Source organism: Myzus persicae, unplaced genomic scaffold (genome assembly GCF_001856785.1).
Source record: "Myzus persicae strain clone G006 unplaced genomic scaffold, MPER_G0061.0, whole genome shotgun sequence".
Lineage (NCBI taxonomy): Eukaryota > Metazoa > Arthropoda > Insecta > Hemiptera > Aphididae > Myzus > Myzus persicae.
The window spans coordinates 534,326-560,051 of NW_019104144.1; the positions used below are offsets into that span (position 1 = coordinate 534,326).

The window sequence follows — 25,726 nt, forward strand, 5'->3', positions numbered from 1 at the left end:
AAATAGTTAGGTTTCGAAAAAAGCAAAATATGTAACAAAATTAAAAACGTTAAATAATATAGTAATAAATTGCTTACTCGACAGCCAACAGTAATATTAGTACTATTATCACACGGTCAGGTGGATAAATCGACCACTGTTTCGTGTCTTGAAACGAGATCAATGATTTTTACAAAACTTTTTCTAATAGAACTCGGTCCCTAAACAAATTACGTTACTCTCTACTAAATCATAATTCTATACGCCCGTACTCTCGATATCCTGGTCTTCGATTCTCCTGATCCGGTCTTATCTATATGTTGTGTACGCGGATACAATGGACACTGTCACACTAGCATACACTACGGACGACGACGAACTGTAATATTATTATATCAGACGATTATATTATTATATCGTTATAAAAAAAAAAATACCAACCGAAGAATACCATACTGGTACGAAAAAGTTACTATTGAGGGCGAGTGGGGAAAAAACAAAAACAAAGGTTAACTGAAAAATCAAAATAAGTTTTCAAACGCGCACGTACCGCAGTGCGACTCGTCCGCGATTGACCGGCCGGCGCAACCGTCACGAGGCGTCTCCGGCACACACGCGCAACGCTTATTGTCGTTGTCACACTGAACATCGTTCGTTCGTTATTTACGATGATGGTAATATAATAATGATAAAGCAGTGTACACATCTCCCACACACACACACACACGCGCGCACACACACACACGCTCACACGCACTCGATGATAACGTTTGTCGTTTCGTCTTCGGGTGTCTCCGTCTCTCTCACTCACTCTTTCTCTATCATTCCCTCTCTATCTGTACGAGACACTTAAATAGCATATTAGCACCGCAGTGTGTATATATATATATATATATTATCATATTATTACACCCATCGCCCGATTAGGTAAGTATGATTTAATATATTATAGATCTAGGCTCTAACATAATTATTGTTATCGCGTTTCTTTAATATTATTGCACTGAAATAGTTAAATATCATTAATTATTACAGGTAGGCAAACTTATCGCATAAATGTATATCGAACCATCGGGAAATCCTCAAAACTAAATTTAAAATCAAAAACCATTGAATGTGAATTTATATGTATTATGTACGGATATTATACAGGGTGATCTGTTCGAATCGGTCGGGGGCAAAAAAAAATCGAGCTACAGAAAAAATTGAACGGACATATTGAAATATAGGGGCCTAGATATTCTTTCGAACCATCGACAATTCGACTTATAGACGTTTGAGTTGTCTAGGACCCACTGTATGCAGTATAATAAACATCGACAAAATGTGTGGACGTACGAATGTACGATCTTCGGCAGTTACTGATACTGGAAAATCAATACAGAAATTAACACACAAGAAATCCGATATAATATTTTCCGTATTTCTTCACTCTAAGTTAAGTAGTTAAATTGGAGCTAATTAACCACACAAGGTTTTAAAAGCATCTCAAAAACCACTAAAATCTTTTAATTAAAAATCTATATGTTCTAATTCACTTCCTGGAAAAATCCCATAAGAAAACTTAATAGTTAATATCCCGAAAACTTATTTAAGAATAGGTAAACATACCAGGGGCGTCATTTGGGGGATTCAGACTATACATTGGCAGCCTATTTTTAAGTTCCGCTTAATAAACAGGATATATAAATGGCCTGGTGGAGGAAACAATTGACCTGATTCAAATGTTTGCATCCCTATTGAAAAGTTGAAATGACGCCCCTGAAACATACTGGGTGCAACAATACATTAAAAAAAGTCCTCATTGTGTTACATAAGTCAGAAACTAATTTCAAAGACAGTCTCTTGTTCAAACCCACAATTAAAATGTAATGTAATGTGGTAATGTACATAGTTATAATATTCTTACTTGCATATATGTGTATAAAATACGTTATTTTACTTATTGCACTATTAAGTTACAATTTGCAGATAAGCAAATTATCAAAAATGTAATTTAAAAAAATGTTGTCGACATTTTTACGGAATCTTTAACATGACGCATATTATACAAGCACACGATAAATAATTATTACACGAACATTTTGTAGTGGACGATTACGTGGACTGAACTACAGTAAACTACTACTATAAACGAAATGGTGTTTGCGAGTGTGCGATAAGTCGTTGTTGGCGATAAGTAATTGTAATAGATAACATGATTACCTACTATAATAGATCGCATAATATTAAAAATACATCTTATTTCTGCCCCTCAAAATTTTTTCTTTTTAAACGCAGCTCTCGGAAACAATCCAAAACTTTAAAGCTTCACTGCCCATGTCGATAGGACGTTTTCACCACCCGGAAGACGGAGCATTTTTCGGTGAAAAGTTTGGGTTTACAAGCTTTCCCGTTCACAAGTAAAGTTCGTCCAACTCTTAAAGCAAATCATGGTTCCGAAAATTAAAATCGCAAAAAAATCTAGTAATATATTATTTTTCGTTCCTATAACAATATTATTATCGTGTTCCGTTGTGATTGCAGTTTATACAGGTCAAGTCAAGATCCGATGGACTATCCCACTCGCCGCACCATCGCCATTTTCAACAACAATAATAATAATTGAATTATCATCATTTAACGTTTCGTACGATGCAATACAAACTTTATCGATATCATTGCTGTGAAAATACACTGCTGCACAGCGTTATTATTTATCATAATATGTTACATATACGACATCGAATATTCGAATATAATACTGCAACGTCACTACATACGTGAGTAGTATAGCTCGTAAATATATTATACTATTGTGTATAGACTTGTAGGTACTGTATAGATATATTGTATAGACTAAATTATCATGCGATAATAATTACTTTTGTATCGACCCTGCAAAAATTGTATCGCTTGAAAATCAGTGAAACCCGCCACTGTTGTTATTTTACCTATACAATATCGATTGTTGTAGTATATATTATTATAATTATTGTTATCATGCATATTGTACACAAGACATTCCCGAGCCTATATGAGAATTGAGCAGAGGCATTCGAATTCAGAATTGATAAGAATAACATAATGTAATACCTACCCGCATAATGATGGTGGGGTAAAGACCAAAGGGTGTGGTCAATTCGCGTTGTCTGTAAACACGTCTATTAAATATAATATTATGATCGTGCAGGTATCCATGTATCGTGTGTCAAATATGATAATTGATTATCGGTTCAAATGGGAGTGTGCTATAGTGTATAAACGCTCGATACCTATAATAATATTGTGTTGAACAGATACGCCGATAAATATCACTATATATATATATATATATATGTATGGTATATAATATTTTACAGGTGTAATGTATACCTTATGTCGGTAACAATCACTCATGTGTACAGCATACGCGTCGGCTTGGGGAGGAAATAAGAATAATAATGATAATGATAATTTAGCAGATTCGATTTTCCTAGTTGTAATATAGTTTCCACTTTCCTCGAAAAACGGTACGCTCATCATGATCGGTCCCAGTCCTTCAGAATAATATAATATTATATTCTGATAATATATCAATTAAGTAGTGCCGTATATATTTTCATCGATGCGAAAAACGTATTGACAGGATTATTAGAAAAGTGCTTTCCGACGACCAAAGTAAATATTACTACGGATCGCCTCGATTGACTTCCTATGAGCTGCGAACCACGAGCATATAATAATATTATATAGTATGTGTGAGCAGTGTGTGAGCTTATTTACCACAAGAGACGTGACGCCCGATGACGTGATTAATACATTAGTACCTACACTACCAACATTGTAGTACATAGTGCCATTCACTCTTAAAAAAATAAATCAATACAATCGGCAACCAATATAATATTGTTATCTTAATGAATAATGGAATTGTAATGTTGATACTTTGTCCATTAAAAATGATGAAATCATTGAAATATTTACCGATTAAACACTAAGACACTGAGGTAACGACGTACATGGAAAGCCCCATATGCAGAGGTGCGTATAATTGTATAATATTATATGATACAAACGTGATTGTATAATACAATATATTATTCTCGGTCGAAGGATAGAGAAATAGGAATTAGTATTGCAATATTATTGTTCAAACATGAACATTTTTTTTTTTTAAAGCCTAAAATACAAATGCCCGTGACGCAAAACGAAGAAGTTACAATATTTCGATATTTGGTTGCCTGCCGGCGATATAATCTTATTGACGACGGTGGCCCTTTTCATATATCATCGGAAAAATGGTACTTACGCGGAATCCGTAAACGAATAGTAAATGCGGTATATGAAGTCGAACGACTTCTATATAGCCGTTGGCCCGTTGTAGCCAGCATACATTTTTTTCAGTTAGGGGTCGGCTAGTGTGATAAAAAAATAAAACGAACCCACGTCATTTTTAATGAAAATATTATATGCGATGAATCCAGATTGACGACTGCATTCGCACGGGTTTCAGTGTAATCAGAAAATAATAATATTATAAGCACTTTTATAGAACGTACTATATAGCTGTATAATACCCGACTTCACCCGGATCAGATTAATTTTTTTATCTTTCTATCGTTTTCCGTTTTGCTTTAATTAAAATATCCGTATATAATACAAACACACAATTACAACGATTCATTTTATGATTCCCACGTCTTTTCAACTCTGGGCATATTTTTTATGTAAACACAAAAACGCTGTAGACAAATTCAACGAGTGCTTAAAAAACCGACGTAAATCCAATAATGTTAAGATATCAGTATTCGTTTATATGTGTTTACTTGGAAAAAAATGTCTGGTTTTTAAAATGAAAATCATAGAAGTAATCATTTTAATACAATTGTTCATGGGTAGATATTTGATTTAAAATTTTTTTTTTTGAATTTAGTTGTAAACAATTTTTTTACATCATGCCTCATATTTCCATTAATTTTAATATCAATATACCATCCGTAACTAACAGAAACCGTTTAAATAAACAAAAAAATTATTTGATTTTTGCTAGCCAAGACTAAGTCCACGTGTGAGCCACCCTTTAGCAACTTATTGATTGATTGAAAAAATAAACAATAAACACCCTCCGAGTCCCATGGTATCTATAATTTATAGGTATAACTTTTAATGAACACTTATCGCAAATCAATAATACTAGCACTGTAATATAAAATACATATAACTATTATTGAACATAATATAAAAACAATGAGGCGTACCTACGCAATCACATTATAATATTATATTGACAAGTGCGTAACACGTGTATTTCTGCACTATTGTCCCGAAGTTGTCCGAAATAAAATGGACACGTCGTGTAAAAAATAATGGATTTTCCCGAAGAAAGGATATTTATTTTAGTTTAGACATTATTATAGTATATTATTTGCCTAACTTGTCTACTGTTCTCGAAGAATATTATGGCGACCCAATGATATTGTATAATAATCGTATTAAAAAAAGAATAAAAATTCGCCGGACTCATCTTTCGGACGAGTGATCGGCGGGTTCGTAATGTTTTTTTATTGGTTGGCGGTCTGTGGTCCTTGCGAATTTATTGAAATTAAAACGACGCGTTTTATTTTGTATTTTGTTTTTCTATATAACGCTGCAGCGGTGGGAGAATATATTTTTATATAGCAGAAGGCGAGAAACGACCGACTAAAGACTACGTATAGTGAGTTATGCGGTTATTTGTCATTATACCTATCGCAAATGACTAGACGCCTTGATCCCGAAATGGCATACCGAACTAATGGAATTGTTTGCCATAGTCGTGTACGCTGACACCGCCTTTAATATCGTTATAGCCTAAAGTAGTAAAAAAAATAAATAAAAAATAAAAACAAATATCAATACGAAAAAATAAGAAAAATAGCCACGTTTACAGTAGGTACTTAGTTTAGTTAGTACTGTGCAGTGGACTGAGCACTATATTTTATACGACTTATATATTCGACGAAAAAACGACTTCTCTATCAGTCTACACCACCATACATGCCTATAGAATGTTACAAATTGTAGTACATAATTATATAATACACCTCCAACGTCATTTTTCTTTTCTGTTTTCAAACCGGCAGAGTAAAGGTTTTGTAGAACCTAGTTGTATACTAAAAAATAAAACAGTTGTAATTATAATTAATTAATAGAAAATCCAAAGCGAAAACATTGCGCCAACACCCATCGTGGAAGTCAAGGATAGGCATTTGATATCTCCAAAGCCCAAAACCTTAGTAATTGAAGTAGGTCCTTTCCAATGTTGTGTTTGTGAAAATAAATATTATATTTATTATATAAAATAAAGCCAGTAAACAACATATTATGCATGTCGTTATAAAATACTTTTATGAACAAAATTTGTGTTCACCTAATTACCTACACATTACACTAATGCAGTTGACTCCCATGAATATTATAAAAATTATGCCATGGCACTGAATTTTCTTTTTGGTATTTTATTATGACTTTAAATAGATTACCTACGCTATTACGCATTTAGTTGCTTAAAATATTGTAAACAAAATACATTCTCAAAAACCATAATTAATATTTCCTTTTTTTTAAATGTGAAATAAACCTTTACAAAAATGTGTTTTATAATTATAAATTATTAGATAGTTATTTGTAAATTTAGAAAAGTAGTTTATCTTAAAATATAATATAGGTATTTAATTTATGATAATAATGTTTTAACTTTATAAACTCATTAAATAATATAAATCAAAATATTATTAGAACACAGTCATCTTATACTTTAACCTGTATTATAGGACTTGCCAGTACATAATTCCAAACATAAGATACTATTTCCAAATATCTGACCAAAATTAATCAAAAAGTTTTATTTGAAAAAAAAAATGAAGTGTCAATTATTTTATCACTAAATGTAAATACTGTAAATGATAATATATCATAAACTCATTTCAAACTATGTCGACAATATAAAATGTACAGATGTGTATTTGAATAGGTATATATATATATATATATATATATAGGTTCTATATATATGTATATAGAACATTTTCGAAGTTATGTTTTCAGCGCTAGAGCGTTCTATCACAGCTATAAAAAAATATTAATAGCGTTGAATACAATTTCGAAGACTGTGAAAGTAAGAATTTTTAATGGTACTTATACGTTTTTTTCGCTTTGTGCACAATGATTCCAGTAGCAATTTTATTTATTTATATTTTTTTTTTAATTCAAGAAAGTAGAACATATCATATTTTAATGAACTACGATAAGTACCTACCATGTGCACAAAAAGAAAATGTATCATAATAAAAGTGTATCTATGGTGTAGCACTGTAGCCGTATAAGTATATTTTTTTAACAATAACATTAGACTTATATCTTCCTTTACTAATGTCGAAACTCATCTGGATTCTAGGAGTAGCTAAATTAAAGCATCTATAGTACAAACGGCTTTCCATAATGTTTATGTTATTGAGTCTGTCTTGCACAGCGAGTTGAGAAAACCGCGTTTTCCATTTGGCTGAAATCGAATTAGCCGGAGAGTATTAATTTGTTTACAAATAATCTCAGAGGAAGGTTTAAAAATAAATTCGCGGAGAGCTGCAAGGAGAAGAATGTCTCAACATCATTTTTCGAAGATTTTCTTAGACTTGAGCATAATATAGTTTTCTGACTCGCGTGTTTTTAAACTTTAGAATATGTATATATATAAACCGACAACGAGGCGACTGTATAAAATGTACGATAATATAGCGTATGTCCGCGGAGTATATATTATTAAAATGTGTGTATGTAAAAAAAAAAGTCTCGTGCCAATTTCGAATCAAACATAAATCACGGCGACGTACCGAGTTGCTTTTTAATTAAAACGTTTACACTAAGGTTACATGATTATATTATTATATATTATACATATTATATACGTACGTATACGTTTAAATAGGAATTAGTGTTCGGGGCGAGATTGCGATCTGTAAATTGTTTATAAAACGAAAAGATTGATGAGATTTTAGCGACGAGCTGTGTAATGTATGTTAATATGTGTTTTCGACCCGCGAAACACATTTAGTAGAGAGTTAATCATCACGGGAGCATTCCACATGTTGTCAAGAATTATAAGAACAAATAATATATTAACCAGCGGCAATATCATAATAATGTTGTACATACCGGATCGTCCGCTTTTAAACAACTTCCACGGGAGACTTTCATCGAATGACCTTTTTTTTTCTGCGGCGTTACATCGGAGACAAATTGATATATATATATACCTTGCCTAACCTATAAGCGTTAACTACTGCACGACAACACGAGAGGACTATAGCGGCGTGAGTGGGTGTAACGGACAGAACTCGAAAAAAAATTCAAATTTATATTACAATTATTGATAATCGTATATCAGATATGTTTACTATAATATTAATCGCAACAAAAGTACCTATCATTACACAGTTTTAGTTAATTGTATATTTATAGTCAGTTATTTCAGTTACGTCCAGTACCTATCACCGCACACGAGAGTACAAAATATATACACTAGGTACGACGCGTTATATGATTCCCATATCGTTATATTATATTTTATTAAAATGTATCGCTTTTCAGGCGACGAAAATAAATCCACCGACTGTGCCCGAATTCACTTCCTATAATATTATGTAGATGGAAATTTTAATTACCTGAGAACTAAACTCGCAGTCACAATATCATTAATTATGCGCGACGCATTAGCTACGCATAATATTGTAATATTATGTTAACGTTTACCATACATGACAACATATATGTAGGTATACTACCAATACAATCAAAGATACTATCTATAGACGCACTCACAATAATTATAATAATACAATAGTGCAATTTAATAGGTAATATTATTATATCATATTATCGTATCGACCTAACCTAACCATTCGACAACCTAACAATCTAATATAATATATACGACAATCGCATAAAAGTGGTCTCGCGCCGGCTGTAAGTGTACGTACCGACCGCCAATTTGACTCAATTTTTTTTACACGAACGAGATTTTGTCGTCACCGGCCGTGGTCTATATAGAACGCGTAGGTATGCGTGTACAGTGGTTACTCGGAGGGGGGAGTGAGGTCTTACGAAAAAATATCTATCACTGTAAAAGTTGTTGAGTAAAGTCGCGACTGTTGCCGGGCACCGAGTGTGCTGGTGGCTTTTATACCCCGTCACGCGGGAGGCGGTGCGCGGCGTGGGCCCTGTCAAAACCACCGGGGGCGCTTCGCAAAACGTTTTGAAAACAAATATTTCCCCGTCCCGCGCCGGAGCGGAAACTAATGCATTTCCTTTTTACAGTCAATCTATCATTTATTGTAATAAAATAACTGAGATCCATAGTAATAATAATAATAATAATAATAATAATAATAGCTAATACTTTATATACGGCGTAATACCCTCTGCTGCTGCAACAGCTCGACCCTTTCTTTTTGAAACGTCGATCGTTTAATATGAATTTGTCATGTTTTTTTTTTTTTAATTTATTGAAACCGTGTCATGTTTCTCAGTGTTTTTCGTTTTTCCCTACGGTTTATCAATAATAACAATAATATTATCAACAACAAACCGTTTTTGTCACTGCAAACTCTATGGGACAATATGATTTTAAACAATGTTATTATTCCTTATAATTTTTGAGGCACATCAGAAATTATTTTTAAACAAAATAACATTTGAAACAGACAATGTCTTAGAGAAAATTATTTTAATCAACCGAATAACACGATACGATTTTTAGAAGTTTAATCATTTTCACTGACATTTTATTGTTTATGTTTTATATATTTACATATTCTCTAATACTCAAGTACAACAACAGAATATAGGAATAAGTATAATATTATTATTTTGTTAATATCATCAAAATGTCATGGTATTACAGCAATAAAATAAGTATTATTAACTAACTATTGTAAAAGCGTCATAACTAGTAATAACAATTTAATAGCATTAAAAAATGGTGATATTTTAAAGAGAACTAGACTATAGTTGACGTCTATTCGTTTTCGTCATATTCAAAAGCTCAATATGCTGATTTAATGGACGTATATTACATGGTATACCGTCAATTTATTGGGCGCGGTAATTTCAGCAAAGAGGAACGTAAAAGTTCAACCATTTTAATTTGTCTGCACAGTTGTTATTAGTCCGTTGACTAATTTGTACAAGAGCTTCAAATCACTAATATTTCTCCCGGCAGAATAATAATGTTCACAATAAAATAACTATTCACATATTTTAATGTGTCCAACAATGGCTTATATTGTATTATATGGCTATGACGTGGAATACCACATTTTCAGTATAATAATAAACGATTTTGAATTGCTTCAAGGCTTTGTGTACTCATGAATATTGGCAGAGTTTGACCAGACCATAGAATTATATTTTAGAGAATAACGTACCAGTGAAAATATAACGTTTTCAAGGCAACGGGGTTAGTGAAATCTTTATTGTACAGTGCAGGTCCTAATAATAGACAGTAGAGTTTTTTTGAAATATTTAAAATATAAAGTTAATTGAAAGAGTGTTGAGGTTAGACGTAACACCCAAATCACGATTATCAACCACACGCTGAAGGATATTGTACCTAAATAATAACTACGGATAAATGGAGCTAGTGACCTGGAGCGCAACATTTGCACTTATCAATATTAAACGATAAATTATTTTGTGTACACCGAACTGATAAGAAATGTTTGATATCAGAGGTGGACTAATGTCATCTGCACAATATAATCACAGTGTACATTTATCAAAAAACACGTAAAGCCATTGTACTAGAAAGGTTTTAAAGTTTTTAACATATAATAGAAAGTATAATAATATAATTAAATGTATTGAATATGTAACACTTTCACGGTTGGCCAGTTATACACAACATTTCGTCTAAGGAATATGTTACAAAAAAATACAAGAAATATATTTAGACATTTTGGTTGAGATTGAATGTTTTCATTATTACTAGCTTTTACAAGAGTATAGTTGAAATAGTTGAACAAATTTCAAACACACCTATTTCATCTTAGCTTTCGTATTATTCGATAAAACTGCATTCCACCTAAAGCCTCGCCGTTCTTAAAGCAACACATACTGAGACGGCCGTTGAATTGAAGTCTTTTATTTGAAGTAATATATTTATTTTGTTGTACATCAAATACTCCATTTTAGTCTCCCCACAATTGCTTATTTGCTTAATTATGATTAGTCGTAGGGGCGAGAAAAGAGGACAAGTACATACCTTTTTTTGTGAGAAACACGGTCATTAACGATTTCACAACCATTACACAACCATTGGTTTACACATACAAATAACAAACTAATGAGAAAATAATAGTTCGATAAAAAATTCCAAAGAAAATTTTATTAGGTGATTAGCATGGAAATTTAAAAAATAATCCTTAATTTTTAGGCAAATCCATTTTATTTACTTTATATCTACTAGATATCCGTGAGTATAAGACCTATTGTTAGTTTAATATAAAGTATGCTTATATTGTCCGTATAAATTGCAACCGTAAAGTATATTACGATATTCTTTTATATCGTTTTTTATTTATTTTAAAATGTATAGGTACAACGTCATTAGATTAAATTTGTCTACTGAACAATTTTTAAGTTGATCAGATTAAAATAAAATCTGTAAAATATATCTAGCTATATATAGACATTGGTATATTGCCATATTGGTATGTATCATTTATATAAAATATGTATTATTCGCAATCTATATCTTAATACATGTAGGCAGTGTTACACAATAAACTTATATTTTAAATACCATAATAATCATGTTACCACTACGGTTCGTTATAGTTATATAAGTATAGTTTTGAAATTAATTATATTTTTTAATAATAACCAAAGTGATTGAAATTAATCACGTGTACTTTAATTTACGTTTTCATTACCTACAGAGTACTTTCGATACCCAATATGATATTTATAAAAAAATATAGCTCTATATACTTAACTATAATACGATACGAGAATATATTATTTTCATTTTTCGTCGGCATTATGATACTAATTTTTTTTTAGATACAAACTATTTATCACTTGACTTTCTAATAATTTATAGAAAAATAGAAACTTTAAGAACGGCATTTTAAATATGAATCAATAAAAGTTACGTTTTAATGATATAGTTACATAATATATAATTTTTACTGTGTTGAACATCTAATAGTAAATATCTATTTAGGTTTAGAGACGACATTTTTATTACCCGGGAATTAATGTTAACACGTTTTTTTTTTTTTTTAATTGCACCTATTAAAAGTCTCTTAGCGGTATCGTAAATAATGTTTTCGAAAAATGATAACTTTGTGATCGCATTTTATAATATTTTAAAACATCAAAAGCAAAAACGTACACATCAAACCACTATCTACCAGGAAATATCAAACGAGCAATTGCAATTTTAAAGGATACTTGAAATCATAAAATTAAAAATAGTCGCTACAAGATCAAGAAAAAATCAAGTGGTGCAAAAAAGTGGTCAGACAGGTCATAAAACTATAAAACTATAAAAGTGAGTATGTTGAATCTGAATTGGTTTGCGCTCAGAACATCGAGATTGTCATTTTCGAAACAGAAACCCTTCCGGAACGACAAACGATAAGCGTCAGCAGATTATAAATTGTTCGTTTGATAAGACCATATAAGGTTAGGTTAATAAAAGGCAACGTGTTCATGGTTGCGATTTATGGATTCATAAACAGACTATACTATCCAGGTTTTGGCAAAAATTTCAGAGTTTGTTAGGGATATCTGGAATGTCTATGAGGACAGTTTTAACACTTTTGACCACGTCCGATAGGTGGCGCTGAATAGTGAATAGACATTTTTTAAATTAAAAAATCGTCTCATTTACCGTCCATACAGGGCAAAACTGTTCACCGGCAAACCGGTAATAAATATGGTATACAATTTAGCTTAACTACTGTATAAAATAATCTGAATCGACCACAATAAAATAAAATTACCAAGAGGCCGAATTATGGCGGCAATTATTTATCTCGAGTGTGGCCATAATTATTTATAATCTAAATGACTCAAAAACTTATCCCATCTAAAAATTATTCAATGAACACAATTAAAATTGCGTTATCTATAAGTACTATTAAATTATAATAAACAATTTTAATTTTTTTTTTCAAAACCACGGACAGATACAATTTATAATCAATTGAATTATGCTACTGCCTATTAGTAATACCATAAACATAAACCATAATACGAACAAGATTTACAATGAATTTACTTATCAATTTCTCCTTTATATTTAAATGGCTACCAAATTTATAATTTATATAATGAATATAATATTATGTGTACCTATAATATGTATACAAAACCGTTGTCAGTTGACACTTTAAACGGTTTTGTTCAACAAGTGAAAGTAATTGGAATTGAAATTTTATTACCATTATAATATTTTGTCACAAGTGACATAGATTTTATACATTTTAAATGTTAGGACTTGTGTTTGTCGTTATGAAAATGTGTACAGTCTGTTTTATAATATTTCTTGTTTCTTTTTATCGTATTATTATGAAATTATTGACAAAAACAATTAAACGTTATTCGCGAATCGTATATATTATGTTACAAATAAATATCTGATTTGTAATCGGTTTTCCACAAAACACAATTTAAAAAACAATAATAATTAGACGATTCATATAAAAATACCTTATGTGGGTAACGGAGGTATAGTTGAGGTATTTGCCTCAATATTCAACTTCCCAAAAGGAGCTACCCAACAAATGGGTCGTCTCTTTTTTACAACAACCGTACTGCAGGCGCCTGGCATATCAAGTTTATTATGTTTAGGAGCATATCTATTAAGTGTTGTATTGGCATTAGTATTAATGTAGCCAAGGGGGCTGTTATCGAATTTGAAGGAAAAATATTACCTAGTTAGAGGATTTATCGTAAGTTATTTTATTAATATTTTAATCTCTAAAGTAAGTTGTACAACTGTCAATATGTAAAATGATACAATTTTAAAAGACTCATAACTCGGTATAGTGTTGGAACATCAATAAAAGCTTACAAGACGGTCGAGATAAAATCCATACCTCCACATTTAACAATAGGCAATTTCCTTATATGTATATTAAAATCAACGACACAGTATAGACTATAGATTCCTCTGAATTTGCCGTTGTGAGTTTTTAAGACGAAGACAATACAAAATACTTTCAGGTGTAACGAACTCTTCGAAAGTTCTCACAGCAGCATTGATAGAAGGTCATCTCGTCAAACGTAGAATGTTATATAAAATGTCAAAATATAATAGGTAGTATCGTCATCAAAATTTGGGAATTCTATAATTGGAAATTAATTACAGCCATAATATGATGCTTTCTTGTCATTCATATACTTTATATGAATTATTTGAAATTACCTACATTTGAAACTGACAAGAGTTCAGAGGGCGTATATTTGAGCTATAATACACACTATGTACGCATTACATGTACATAATAATACATGTAATGTACATTTATGACGATAAAAAATTATTTTTTTTAGGAAAACAAAAATTGTATACCTTGGCAAACAAAAAAAAAACCGTAAGTCGGGAGAGCGAAATAGAAAAAAATAATTATAAATCATACGTATTACAATATTATAAGCTATAATGTCTTCTCGCAAAAAGCACGGTCGACTGCGTGTGACTGAAATTAATAATAATAATAATAATAATAGCGAAAAGCTTAGAGCGTGCACATATAGTGCTGCGCGGGTCTCCGGCGGACAAGCTATAGACACGAGGCATTTATACACACCTCTATATATTATTATATTATTTTTATAAATATATAAGTCACAGGCAATTAGGTGGGAATGATAAAATTGTGTAGATGGAGAGAGAACGACGACGACGACGATGGAGTGAATGAGACAGGGGCAGAGAGAGAAAGAGAGAGAGAGAGAGAGAGAGAGAGAGAGAGAGAGAGAGAGATAAAGAGCCGACAGTGGAGTGTGCGTTATTTTTTTTCTCTGCTCACGAGTGCCAAATTTGTTCCGGTTTGCTCAATCCGGCCGGGCGAGTCGCCGCGCGATACCCGAGTGCCCGCAGCATGCGCGATTAAAAATTGCATGGCGCAATTTGCGTCACGTTGCGCCAGAAAAGCGGCGGAAAAACAGCCGGATCAAATTTATCATAGTTCGGCCGGGCGGGACCTCCGCCCGCGTAAACGCACGCTTTACATGCCTGTCAGAACCCGTTAAATCGCTCGCGGACCATTGTCACAACCCTATCAGCCCCACCACCAGCACCCCCACCTCTCATTTCAGGTCTTAATAATACTATTATGACACTCTGCCCCGGAATTTCCCACGTGCCACGGGGTGCTACCCGCGCCCTCCGAGAAAACAGAGTATTATCATACATATATATGCATCGTGTGTACACAATATTATAATATACATGTTATATATATATATATGTAAATTGCTTGCACTACTACCTGTCATACGTATGTGTGTGTGTGTGTGTGTGTGTGTGTGTGTGTGTGTGTGTGTGTGTGTTTGAAGTCGCCCGTCGTGTGTACTCGCAAACGTTAGGTAACCTGACCTTCGGTTAAGGTTGAATTTCAAATTTTTTTTTATATTTTCGTTTTTACTCGACCGCTTTCGACGTATGCACGTTATACGACGCTGTGTTTGTAATGTATAATATTATAATATTGAGTACACAACTCGTACGACGCGGATATGCAAAACGGCGGCGTAATTTACCGAAATATATCTTATTATAACACACTCGTAAACGACAAACGTGGGAGTGTGTGTGTGCGTATGTGGGTAGCTAATTTTAATTTGTTATACGCTTTGTTTAAATGACAAAAATTATAACAAAAATAATAATACAGTCAATGGACATAACAATATATCCGATATTGTTGTATATATTTTAGGAAAATGTTTGGCCGGTCGTTGGTCCGTCAGAACTAATGGACGGGTCACGATTAACAGCTGGGTTAATATAGTCAGAACCGATGTAGTAGGTACTCCTATACCCAAATATTTTGGTTTAAAAAAAAAAAGGTACCTAGGTAGGTTAATATTCGAAATGTCAATATGATCTAACCATCCACAAGTTGAGTATAATGCACGTCCTCCACCGTCGATTATGAGTACTTAACTATATGTATAGTTATGTAGTTATGTTTATATGTAATATAAACATTTTAACAAAGATATAAACATATCTATAACTAATTTTGCTCTTTTTTCCTAACCAATTTTCCTAACTGATTTTCATAACTCTTTGTTTATTGCCATATAAATGCAAATCAACAATAAGAACCAAATAAAATGTTATTTAACTAAATATTCTTCACAAAACGTAGCATGCAACTAGATTTTTTTTCCACTGCACTGTACCCAAGATCTATGATTTCTCAATATTTTCATCACAGCGGAAAAATATCTATATGATTCCTCCTAGATTATTTTCCTTGGAGAGGAAAAATTTCTAGTATCGTGCTATCAACTACACGTTGTCTCTCGTAGGAAATCAACAAATATCTTTGAAATTCAATTTCATCACTCTTACGATATTCCCCACGTCTCTGAACGATTATTCTTAAGAATAAAATTGAGCAATGTTTCTACAAGCGACCGAATGACCTATGCGAATATAAGGAATCTTTAAAAAAAAAACTCTGTACATTTATGTTACGCGCGAAAAGTTTTGATAGGAAAAAACAATTTTTAGTGCTTTTGTAAACGTAATAATAACAACATTATTATGGGTACACTATAAATAATTGCACATACGTGAAAAACGGACCTTTATTAAAAACAACAGTAAACACGTTTATGCGCGTTCGTTATGTATAATGTGTGTACACAGCGTCATAGAAATATTAAAATGTTTAGGTACCTACATAAAATTTGGCGGTGCGCTCGCAAAGGTTTGTTGAGAATTTTGAAACCGTCTATGGAAAAAAAAGGTTTTAATTTCAACGGACCGTGCAAGCATGTCAATTTACTTCGTGTACCTATGGCAAAAATCGATCCGACCGAAGGGTGTTATTACTATCGGTATACACATAAAAATGTATATTGTGTTGATCTAAGACGCCACGCCCTGTGCACCCGTGGACGTGCGGGCCCCGCGGGGGGGCGTCGAAATGCCTATTTTTACAACCCTGCCAATGCAAACAACGCGACCGATTGGCGCAGTCCAATTAATTAAGTTAAAGGTCAACGGTGTGTGTGTGTATATAGAGAGGTACGCTTTCTTTTTAACCCCCACCCCCGAGACCGTTCTCGTTTTATGATTAATCAACGCCCGGCGAGCCGCTCGTCAATCCGGAGACGACGCGACGGCGGCGGTGATTTATCGAAGCACCGCGTATTACCGCGATAATGACAATAATAATATATAGGCAAACCTAATTATAGATATATATATGTTGCTGTGTGCAATATTGTACGTCGGCCAACGTTCTATATTATATTTTGATATATATATATATATATATACAGTATAAAAGCTGAGATACAATCAAACCGAGAACGCCATTATGTATTAAAGTTTCGATTGGATGTATTATATATAACAGATTGAATAATATTTAATTAAAAATGCGCGAACGCCGGCTTTCTTTTGGTATTGTGAGTTCGGTATAGAATATTATTTATATATACTACTCGCTCAGTCCTTTTGACATTTCAGGTTATTCGGAAAATGGCGTCGGTGATTTAATTTTTCACGTCAAAAAAGACCTTTTGCACAAATTCCCTCCAGACTATATTATATTACTGTTAAAATGTCAGAGTCAAAAGGTTACGCTCACTTTTTTTTTTTTAATGTTTATTGAAGACAAATAAGCGTCGAGTTGGTCGGTTAATTAACTATAATATATATATATTATATATACCTGTTGGCTGTTACTGCAATATCAACGGCATTTGTCAAAATATCATTATAATTAATTATGTAATATATTGTAACGATAATTTGTAGCTGTTTAACGACAACCTAAATATTTCCAAACACATAACTTATATTACTATAAAGTGCGTCATGTTTGTCTGTACCTTGCTATTTTATTCGTTCCTACTGTTCCTAGAAACGACTTTTGCTATAATTGTCAGCACTGCACAATCTTTTTAATAGTATATGACAAGGACTCGTAAGTTGGTATTTCTCACATAGCATTTATGATTGTAGAAGTATAATATACTATAAAGTATAAAGTATATGTACTAATGTCGGCTATTTTAAGAGTACCTCTCCAAAACTATAAACTATACTGAATAATATACTGTTAAACAAAACTAGTCTATGATTGTGTGCTCATACTACGACAGTGGACAAAAAACATGATCAAAATTAAAATTAAAATTAATTTAAAAAATCATAAAAACCATGAAAAAAAAAATATATATCGCCTTGAAACTTACAAGTCCCCTTTATTAGAACTTAAATAAAATGTGAGTGTTGCACTGTTGTTTGAAAAATAATATGTTTAGTTGATTAATATTATTTTCATCTCGTCAGCTACTCTTATTACTGGCATTTAACTTTGTAACTATATACTTATAATTAAAAAATAGACCGGATGTTTAAAATTTAAACAACTGTAAAAAAATATAATTATATAAAAATAATTGAAAACATTTTTAATGTAATTTAAAAATACATAATTATATTGTGTTTCAAAATATAGTTATACTGATGACTTTTTGCGTTTATTTTAATATTGTATCCACGACCAACTGAAACAAACTCGCACGTAATTTAATATAAATGTTAACAAAGTAATTATTTTAAAAGAAAAATAACACAATTTTGTTTTATTACAATTAATTTTTAATCAAAATATCATACCATCTTCTATAGTAAATGAATTACGTTTAGTTTTTAAAGTTCTGTGATACTTTACTACAACAGATCTACGAAAAATACCAGTATTATTATAATAAAATATGTACTAATTATGATGATTAATCTTTGTCCTATCATATCAAATAATATGTATTATGTAATTAATAATCACACATTAATTTATTATTATTTTCACAGAAGTATTTTAGAACAGAAACTGCTGAATTTATATTTTTTTTAAAAGGTGTATTTTAAATATCTATTATTATTATTATTATTTGTTATTGTATATTATTGACCTTATTTTTATGACTAAGTCTTGGAAAAAATGTATAGATTGTGCATAGTAGTGTAGGTGTATCAAATCAAAGTATAATGAGTTAATGACTTTTTGATGTTCAACATAAGTGTTGGGCTTCCTGTATAATAGTCATTAAGTTATCATACAGTGCTATGCATTTAAGCACTTAATGCATTAATAAATCAGTCAAACATTTCAGGATTGAAGTACAACTTACAAGCGTTTTGATTATTGAGAAAAGACACATTAAACCATGAACAACAAACATTATTTTAATGCGACATTTTGATTCGTTATGTAAAAACACTATACTTGTAAGTAGGTAGTTAAATTTTGACGACTACAAAAATATGTCGAGCATACAATATAATTGCATACATTATATACATTATAATAACTGATGTATAAATTAAGATTTCCACAAAACACATGTCCTAATGTAACGACGACAAAATGTTGGATAGAAAAACTACTTGTAATTATTGTATTATAAATTATAACACTATAATAAAATTGTCCGATTTGTTATAGGAAAAAGATTACTAGAACTGTACAACATTATATATATATATATTATATAACGTAAAATATTTTATCTATTATAAGTATAGATGTTTTTTCTCTGCAAGGAAAATTGAGGAATCATAAATATGTTTTTGGGCATGGTGTATTTTAAAAATATCTGGTAACATCATATTACCTGTTAGAAAGTATACAAAATTTTTTTTAATTGTCGTCGATTTTCTTTTTTATGGTGACAAACAAACTACTACGAAAATCAGCCTCGAAAAAATTGGTTAGAAAAAAAATGTTGTACCTAGCCCTAAAACATATATTGAGTTCATATAGTTACCCAACAAAATACAATGTCTATTTTAAAATCCAAAATAAATTGTTCACCCGCGGGTTGAATACATCAGTATTAAATAGGTACTGAACTTAAATAATATGGTTTGTATATTATGTTCATTATCTAAGAAGAACATGTTATTTCATTTTACGAGATTTCGAAAAAAGGTAATGATCTATACTTACTATTTTTGCTGTTTATTGGGAGTAATATGCGTTGAATTAATTTTTTTAAATTACGAATCTCAATCATAAAACAATATGTTAGCCAATTACTAATTAGCATGAATTAACAAATATTATTGAAATCAAATTTATAGAATCAAAATATTTATACAATTCTGAAGCATGAATACAATTTCAAAATTACGGTTCGATTTTTATTCAAACATTTCACATTTGTTTAGTAATTTATTATTGATTTGTCTTCTATTTCTATCTGTATCAATATACACATAATGCGATATTGGTTACTTATACAGAATAATAACATACCTACCTATAATACTTATGTAGTATGTACCCACCTACCTATAATTTATTATAATATTATATATTGATTTATGAATATTTGTTTTTTATGTTCATGATGACCTATAATTTACTTATAAATGTCCATGCATATATTGGATATAGTATATAACTCATAGTATGCGACTAATATATTTCAGACATACGAGTACAGCAGGTTCTTCCATATTCGGTCTCACGAAATGTCGGAGATCGCACAGAAACCTAAATAATCCCCACAAAATTTGCCACACGACATTTGAATGACCTGCACTGTATGTGCTGAATAATATGAGACATACACCATGCAAAAAAATTGACACGTGTTGGTGAAGCTTTGCTTAAGCTGCGCACGCATCGTAGTATTTATGATTATAAAAAAAAACATGTCAAATAAAATGTTTTTACTTCAACGTGACGTTCAGAATCTAGCACACTTCTCATCTATCGTCAGTTTTAAAATATCACATACAAATAAAAAAACATTATATCTATACGACCAGGTACGGTGCAGTTGCATAGAAAAACCCGTTGCTATAACTGATCGTACTTTTCGAAACAATATCAATAACGCGTTTAATCTCGTATTCCATATGATGTTATACGGTAAACATAATATAAAAATAATATTAATAAAGTACGAGTTTGAAAAATTAGCACATTCGGGTACGCCAGTCGCGAGTTATCCAGTGTGCTATAATCGTATAATAATATATTATATTTATTCGTATACGATTTTTCGCCGTCGTTCGTCACGTCAGTTCTTGCCTTCTTGGCCTTCCCGCTCACCAGAACAAATAAAATTACACAGTATCTAATCATAGAGCGACAATAAATTGGACCGTATACCTATAGGCTATAGCGTCAGCGGATTCTGTATGTCAACCGCAATTTTTAAACCTATAAACGTATGAGGCGCACTCCGGAATAATATATTCACAATATTATGTAACGATGTAGCTTACAATAATATTATATTATTTTGTCCCCGACTACCGTTTTTGTGATTTTAGTTCAACCATTAAACTGTCGCTCCAGATATTATGTCAAATACTATGAACATCTGCAAGATTATTTTCACTACAAAGTCAGAAAATCTCAGACCTCAGATACACTTGTCTATAAATATTGAGATGTAGAATATTATTCGATGGGGTTTTCATAAAATTTAAGGTTAATATTCAAGACAGACGTTAAAAATGTGGCAGTTAAAATAACACTTGAATATTGGCGGTGTTGATGGATCACCGAGACATAAATTTCCTCCCCTCCCCCCCACTCACACTGATATTACTATGAACACGGGACATGATAACATAGGCAATCATTTTTTTATAAAATATAATAATTTATTAATCAAACCTAACCTATATATTATGCGCGAAAATAATATATCATTCAAGTCAGTTAATTATAAAAGTTGTTCAATATAAGTGATATTTTATTCGTATATATAAGTAATACAACTTATGTGATAATAGAGCCCCTCCAAATTAGTATCTATATCAGTCCACGCTTATCCAAGTGAAAAAGACTTAACTCGCAGCATCTCCACCATCGAAATGAATTTGATCTATACATAATAATAGAGCTCTGCCGTTTCAAAAAACTTCGTAATTACATAATTGTCATCAAGACCACTCTCGGACAACCCACAGAAAGACTGTTAAAACTAAAATGGTGCAATCTATACTATAGAAAAATAGTTTATTCTTATTTTTTTTTCCAAACCAGGCGAGACGCTTTTGACAATTTGATCAGCGATCTGGACAATATTCAGTCAATAGACAACCGTGTGACTTCCCCCTCAAGCACTTTCACCGTTATTTTATGTATATTTTGCTTTTATCGTAATCGTATTATACACAATATGATTTATACTATATTATAAATAAACTGATGTTACATATTATAAAAAATTAAAAAGTCCCATGAAAATATAGTTTTTGTTCGTATAGTTCGTCGAAACATAATATTTTAAGCCACAAGTGGTGTATAAAGCGCGTATATGTATGTAATTTGTATATATTTTGTTGGCATTTCAAAAACAATATTACTATCCATCCGAATCGCAGTTACACTTGCATGTGTTTTGAATTTGCTTGAAACATATTATGCATAATAATATAATATTGTATACTGTTAATAATGGCGCAAATATAGAATAGATCAAAAGTAGTGACTGTGGCATGGAAATAATTGTGGTTGGCAGTTTAATTTGAAAGCAGTAATTAATGGCTTTCGAGAAACGATTGCCCACAAAGAAAGTTGATTGCGCGTTCAGTTGAATTTTATGTGTGTCGTACTACGATCAAACGCTCAGAACATTATCATTGACGAGTGAATTTTAATTATGGCCGTGCATTATAATCGGTGCCGAGTCGACAACAATAACCAAAAATAAGCGAGTGCGTTGGCAAAGTGTATTAAAAACCTTTTATCGGAATAATAATAATAATATAAAGGAGTACCCGGTACCCGAGAGCGTACAATGGAATGCGTATGTGTCTTTTTACGACATTATCGCGTGAAACAATTTTCATCGCGGAAAAGAAAAATTGTACAAACACAATAAAAAAATTTAAATCGCGTAACAAACGACCGACCGTACGAATATATAATAATAGTACGTACAACAGCAGCAACAAATTTCCCGCCACAATGAAAACTCCATGGATCCGCGGTTGCGCATACGGAGAATAATAATATTATACATGATATCATATCGATGCCGCACAGAACCAGATTTATAGCAGGTGGGTATGAGGAAACGCCTCCCCCACCCCGTTATTACCAGCCTGCAGGCTGCAAGTGGGCAAAAATGTAATAATAATACAGGTAGGTAGGTACCAAATAAGTCGCCAATTTACTTTCTTTTTTTACAACGGTCGTTGGGAAAAATGATAGGATCGATTATATTATATATCAAATATTATCCATATAGTTTTTTGAGAGCCGTCAAAGTTGCATAACTGCAGCTGTAGAGGTGCTATATCTAGTGCAATATACGTAGGCACACCAAGCATAATGTTACAACAATACGTCAAACATTCTTGTCATAACTATTTGCACCGACTTTTGTCTCGGTTAGGTATACTGGTCGTTTTCCATATTGTAATGTTTGGTTTAAATATTATTTGGTTTTTAAGACTTAAGCATAGGTGTTACATATATACACATGAGCGAGGATTTAGTGAATCGGTCGACAGATATATATATAATCATAGAAAATATAAAATGAATTAATTTAAATAACGATACGCCAGTTTTTGATTTTACGCTCAAGTACAAGCTTATAGTATTTAGATTATTTTACACCATATGAAGCACTATACTAGCAGTGATATAACGTATTGTTGAATTTAATGTGGTTTCATGAGGTATTTTATTATTATGTATGTTTTTTATAGGGCACAAAAGAAGAGGAAATGCCTAAGAAGTATTCGAAAAAATCTTTGAAAACTGCATTTGCAATACGCAGTGATTAAATGTAAACAATTAAAATATAAATAAATCAAATAAACCGAACTCTAATAAAAACCTTTTTTTTTTGTATAATATACCTATACGATTTTTAACACTCAAGAATGCTGCGTATCATTTTACTTCACCCATTAAAAAATACATTCATCTAATGGAGTGATTTTAATATTGCATTGTCAGCAAACCATTAGCACGGTGGTTATTTACATAGGAAATGAGCTTGCTTGCACCAGAACAAATTATAATATAGTTATGATCTTTGCACTGCTGATGACGGTGCAACTTCCATCCTAGTCGACAAAAAAAACCATTCGCGAGATCCATGAAAAAATACCTGAGGACAAAATGTAATATATACACGAACAAATAACAGATAAAAAAAAATTTTCGGGTGAATAAATCTATCAGACAACATACGTTTCCGTCGGTTTAGCTAGTTATATTATATATTGTGTACTCACAAAAGACACAGTAGAAGTACATGTCATAATTGAAAAATCAGAGAACGCATAAACCATAACACTGTTTTTAATTAAATTATTTTAAAGTATTTACATTTCCAAATTGTTGATATTGATCATAATGACATACATGTTCGTATACAGAAGCGGATTGATGTTATCGGCCATATATTCTATGTAGGTATCGGTGATACACACATATTGTACATACCAGATATTATTTTATATTTTGTTTTTGGTTTGGATTTTCGGTTTTTTGACATTTCTATTTTCAAGTATTAAATTCACCGATTTATTTCATCCCAATATTTTATTGTAAAAAACGATATAGCTATAACCATATTAAGAAATGTGCAAATAATATAATATACGGTCATATACGAATAGCTATTCTCGAAAATGAAAAACGTACAATGAGATATCGGTTGGTTGGGGGGAGTCTAAGAATTAAAAATAGGGATGGAGACTAACAAAATATGCACGTAATGAAACCTATGACTCATAAGTCTTTTTCCATATCATACGAATATATAAATTAAATCCAAAAATAAAATAATAAATGATAATCCCAAAACATGTTAAATGCAAATGTCGAAGACTGAAGTATTTATTACACCTCCATATTATTATTGTAGTATAACAAATTAACCGTGTATAGTTTAATAAAGAATAAACGAGAGAGCCATCAGTACCTGAGGGTCAATCTTCATCCCCCGTAAGCCCTGCAGTCGCCTGCTCGCTTTATTTATCGTGCACATGATCATGAATATACCGAATGTAAAACTATGTATACCGTGAATCCGCGTGGACATAATATTGTAATATAATGAATATATTTTTTCACTGGCGCAACTGCAGCCACGGCGTGCTCGTTGACCCACATCTTCGGCGAGAAAATTCAGCGGCAACGTGAAAACCGCTCACATGCCGACCTTGGCATTCGAGTATACCCGGCCGCCGTCTCCCCGTTTCCAGCGGCGGCGGCGGCGGATTACGTCGTCGGTGTCGCGTGTCCAATTCGGAAAACGTGCTCGGGAAATGTCCAGCGACGGCGGTGGAGGTAGAGACCTACGCGTGGCGGCGACTACGTGGGGGACGTTCGAAAAATGTATAAAATCCCAAGCCCGGCACTCGTATGATATCAGTGTTCGATAGTTCGGGTTTCGACTGCTATTATTCAAAAATAAACGATAAAATAATAATAATAATACATCGCATATATTATAATAACGTATTTTACTACACATTTCACTGCGGCAACAGCACACA

The 25,726-nt window shown here is 31.9% G+C and overlaps 1 protein-coding gene across 7 annotated transcripts in view; it reads right to left on the reverse strand.

Annotated features, from left to right (window-relative positions):
• LOC111039207 (four and a half LIM domains protein 2) overlaps nt 1-25,726 on the reverse strand; it is a 94,174-nt gene that overhangs the window by 46,669 nt on the left and 21,779 nt on the right. The window contains exons 1-2 of one of the 7 annotated variants that reach the window (XM_022322584.1): nt 421-584; nt 252-358 (exon numbers count right to left, since the gene is read on the reverse strand). The exons of 4 other annotated variants lie outside the window; for them this stretch is intronic. Coding sequence is in view for 2 of the 3 variants with exons in the window: in XM_022322582.1 (XP_022178274.1) it covers nt 1,591-1,624 (34 nt within the window). In the remaining variant the exon portion in view is untranslated. Of the gene's footprint in view, nt 1-251; nt 359-420; nt 585-1,590; nt 1,640-25,726 lie in introns of those variants that run through there. 2 more of the 7 variants (XM_022322582.1, XM_022322583.1) reach the window with 2 other exon arrangements.